The 4,001-nt window shown below is 35.6% G+C and overlaps 1 protein-coding gene across 1 annotated transcript in view; it reads left to right on the top strand.

The window, feature by feature from the left end:
- LOC107680363 (transcriptional regulator ATRX-like) overlaps nt 1-4,001 on the top strand; it is a 27,662-nt gene that overhangs the window by 8,425 nt on the left and 15,236 nt on the right. Inside the window, exon 9 of the mRNA XM_016476223.1 lies at nt 1,553-2,048. Coding sequence (XP_016331709.1) covers nt 1,553-2,048 — 496 coding nt within the window. The remainder of the gene's footprint in view (nt 1-1,552; nt 2,049-4,001) is intronic.

Raw genomic sequence — 4,001 nt, 5'->3', positions numbered from 1 at the left:
GAAAGCCAAACTACTTTGTTTGGCCTTCCAAAAGAGGACAATATCTGCTTCGTCATACCTGGAGCTGATCCGTGCTGGTCGCTAAGGAAATATATCGTCATTTCTCCGATCACAAATGCAGACATGGTTTTGTTTACGCGGCGCGATGCAATGCAACGCGTAAAAAGACAGTATAAGCCATTATAATCCGTAATTATGTCCCCACTGGATGCAACAAATGCCTAGTTTATAATGGGTTTTAATGTTTTTGTCTTGTCACTCCGGCCGGGACATGGCATCACAATATGGTAAGGGGTGTAACATTTCCATCACACGCTTGAGGTATTCGGCCAATCACAACGCACTGGATAGCTGGCCAATCACAGCACACCTCGCTTTTCAGACCGATGAGCTTTGTAAAAATTTACGCGTTTCAGAAAGGCGCGTCATAGAGGAGAAACAATAATGTACAGTATGTGGAAAATAATGTGTTTTTTGAACCTTAAACCGCATAAACACATTTCATTACACCAAATACACAAAATAATGTTCTTTTTAGCAACATCATATGACCCTTTTAAAATCACTCATGGAAAAATACATCGGATATCATCATTTTTTTTGTCATGACTAGTTTATTAATGATCCAGCATAATCTGTATTTTAAAGAGAAAGAATCACTTCATCCGATTTTTAGGCAGTGGACCAAACCACTGCGAGGCAAGTGAGGGGGGACTGAACTTTCTAAACTTAAAAAGTTTTTTTTTTACTAACACAATTTTAAGTATATGTCATTATATTATTTACAATACACAGAGTGGTTTTTAATTACATTTTTAGGACGTTTTAACCCTCAGACGTTTAGAAATTTTAACCCTCAGGTCCTGACCCCCCATCCCTCCCGCAATTTACGCCCCAGTGTATGTATGTTTGAATTTCAATGGAGTGAGTGTGGTTAATGTATAAATGGTGTCCATGACATACAAAGGATGTTTTTGTTTTTTTGTTTTTTTTATAAAGTTGAGCTGCTTTTCTTACTTTTGTCTAGAGAGAATTTTTTGTTGCAGATTAAAAATATAAAATCAATAGATCTTATTAGCATGTGCCATGACCAAACTAGTGTATGCAGGTGAATATCACAAAGAAATGTTTGATTTATAAAATTATGAATATATATGTTGCGCCATTATTTTTTTCTTAGTCAGCATAAATTAAATTCAAATGCCACCATGTATACTTGGTTAATCCTTTTTTCTTTTTAAACGAATATGCTTTACAAATGAAATGAAATCTAATGCAATCATAATTAAAACGCCATGTAAAAAAGGAACTTAAAATAGGCATTGTTTTCTCTTTGCTAAATATTTTTTCGTTTAATTTATTGGAGAAATTACAGTTGTAAACGGTTTTCAAGAGATTCACTTGAAAATGGCAGTCTAAAAGTCACTGAGCAGATCATTGATACATATTGGTGGAAAATTGTGTGGTGTCATCTCACAGTCGATAGGGTCTGCTTTGTATCCACTTTTTTGGTGATCTGTAAAGTAAGTGCTCTAATTCCCTGTTCATTCAGGTGGTGTGCAGAGGGAGGCAGTCTGATTGGCTGTGATTACTGCAGTAATGCCTTCTGTAAGAAGTGTGTTCTGCGTAACCAGGGGAGGAAGGAGCTGTCCACCATCCTGGAGGAAGAGAGGAAGTGGTACTGTTATGTGTGCAGTCCCGAGCCATTGGTGGAGCTGGTTTTGGCCTGTGATTCAGTTCTAGAGAACCTAGAGCAGGCTCAGAAACGAGCCTCCCGTACTGAGCCAAACTCAGTCCGGGGTAGGTCTAATAAGGGTGGTCGTGGTGTGGCCTATCTGATGGGGGCAGGAGGCGGGCCGGTGCCCTCTGCAGGCCTTTACCAGCGAATGCAGCGGTTTGTAGATGTTACCACATCTCTGAGCCATTCCTTCAAGGCAGTCGTTCAAACTGAAAGAGAGGAGCAAGGAAACCAAGAAGAGAGAATTGGGCAGCTAAGGATGTTCCGTGCTGTGCTGGATGATCTGCAAGCTGCCAACAGTACATTACAGGTAATTTCAGTCTAAAACCACATTTTCACCAGTTAAGCTGTAAGAATGATGAGTGGTTTAACTAACCATTAAATTTTAATTACGGATGCACCAGTTATTATTAGCCGGTAATTATTATTTTGTTGTTAAGAACGATAACCAATACAACAATACATTTTAATAAATTAAAAACAACACAAAAAACTAAATCATTTTAAATGCTAGTGTAATTAATTTAGGCATCTTAACAATGTACAGTATGATAAACAGTTATTCATTTTGAGATTTGGTAAAGATTGCATTTAAAAGTGTTATTAAATGGTAGTTTAAAGGAAAAATTGAAATCGCATCATATGACCCCTTTAAATGATTTGGTTCAATCGCAATGACTCACTTATTAACAGTGACTTGCTGCCACCTACTGGTGGTTTTAATTTCACATTTAAGGTACCTTTTCGTTTTTTAAAATAATTTCAAACATCAGTTTTCAATGTTTTATGTTTAAAATATCAAAACATTATTTATGCATTTGTAACTGCAGGTTAAAGTATTTAATGTCCCCCAGAGCTGCATTAAACAGTGTTTAAATGCATCTAAATGCCACTTCTAATGCAGCTACTGTGTTTCTTCTGCATTGCAAAGATACATTTTGTTGATACTGATTTAATTTGCTTGGTAACAACCCAAATGCAAGAATTTGACTCAAAAGATGGTGCACACTTTTAGAACAAATGTCTTAAAGGTAAAAATGCCCATAAAACTTGTTGGAAATTAATTTCTATTACTGCTGTGAACTGACCACACAGAATATGAAGAATATCAAAAAATTCAGGAGTCAGCAGCTGTCCACGGTAGTTCTTAAGATATCAGCACAATAACACACTCAGCAAAATATTGTCTAATTATCGTTATCGATAAAATCCCAGAAAATTATCAAGATATCATTTTTTTGTCAGTATTGCACACCCTTAATTTGTTATATATACTGAACAAAATTATAAACGCAACACTTGTTTTTGCCCCCATTTTTCATGAGCTGAACTCATGCCTGTAAAAGGCATAATTTACAGTTCATATACAAGTTTTCTCAAAAACAAAGTTTTATAAAATGATACACTTTACATTTCAGCCTTTAAACCATTGTTAAGAAAATGGATGAGTGAAAAGTATTATTATATTAATTTAAACAATTATCAATAAATTATTATATCAATTACACTGAACAAAATTATAAACACAACACTTTTGTTTTTGCCCCTATTTTTCATGAGCTGAACTCAAAGATCTAAGACTTTTTCTATGTACACAAAAGGCCTATTTCTCTCAAATATTGTTCACAAATCTGGATTTTGGTTGGCTTATGGTAGAGAAATGAGCATTCAATTCACGGGCAACAGCTCTAGTGGACATTCCTGTAGTCAGCATGCCAATTGCACGCTCCCTCAGAACTTGCGACATCTGTGGCATTGTGCTGTGTGATAAAACTGCACATTTTAGAGTGGCCTTTTATTGTGGCCAGCCTAAGGCACACCTGTGCAATAATCATGCTGTCTAATCAGCATCTTGATATGCCACACCTGTGAGGTGGATGGATTATCTCGGCAAAGGAGAAGTGCTCACTAACACAGATTTAGACAGATTTGTGAACAATATTTGAGAGAAATAGGCCTTTTGTGTACATAGAAAAAGTCTTAGATCTTTGAGTTCAGCTCATGAAAAATGGGGGCAAAAACAAAAGTGTTGCGTTTATAATTTTGTTCAGTGTAATTGATATAATAATTTATTGATAATTGTTTAAATTAATATAATACTTTTCACTCATCCATTTTCTTAACAACGGTTTAAAGGCTGAAATGTAAAGTGTATCGTTTTATAAAACTTTGTTTTTGAGAAAACTTGTATATGAACTGTAAATTATGCCTTTACAGTAATTTTTGTTTAATATGGTACTATAGACATTGCCCTACCCCGCTC

This window comes from Sinocyclocheilus anshuiensis, unplaced genomic scaffold (genome assembly GCF_001515605.1).
Source record: "Sinocyclocheilus anshuiensis isolate Anshui unplaced genomic scaffold, SAMN03320099.WGS_v1.1 scaffold1262, whole genome shotgun sequence".
NCBI lineage: Eukaryota > Metazoa > Chordata > Actinopteri > Cypriniformes > Cyprinidae > Sinocyclocheilus > Sinocyclocheilus anshuiensis.
Note: the sequence above shows the minus strand (reverse complement) of the source record. Positions and strands in the feature narration are given on the sequence as shown.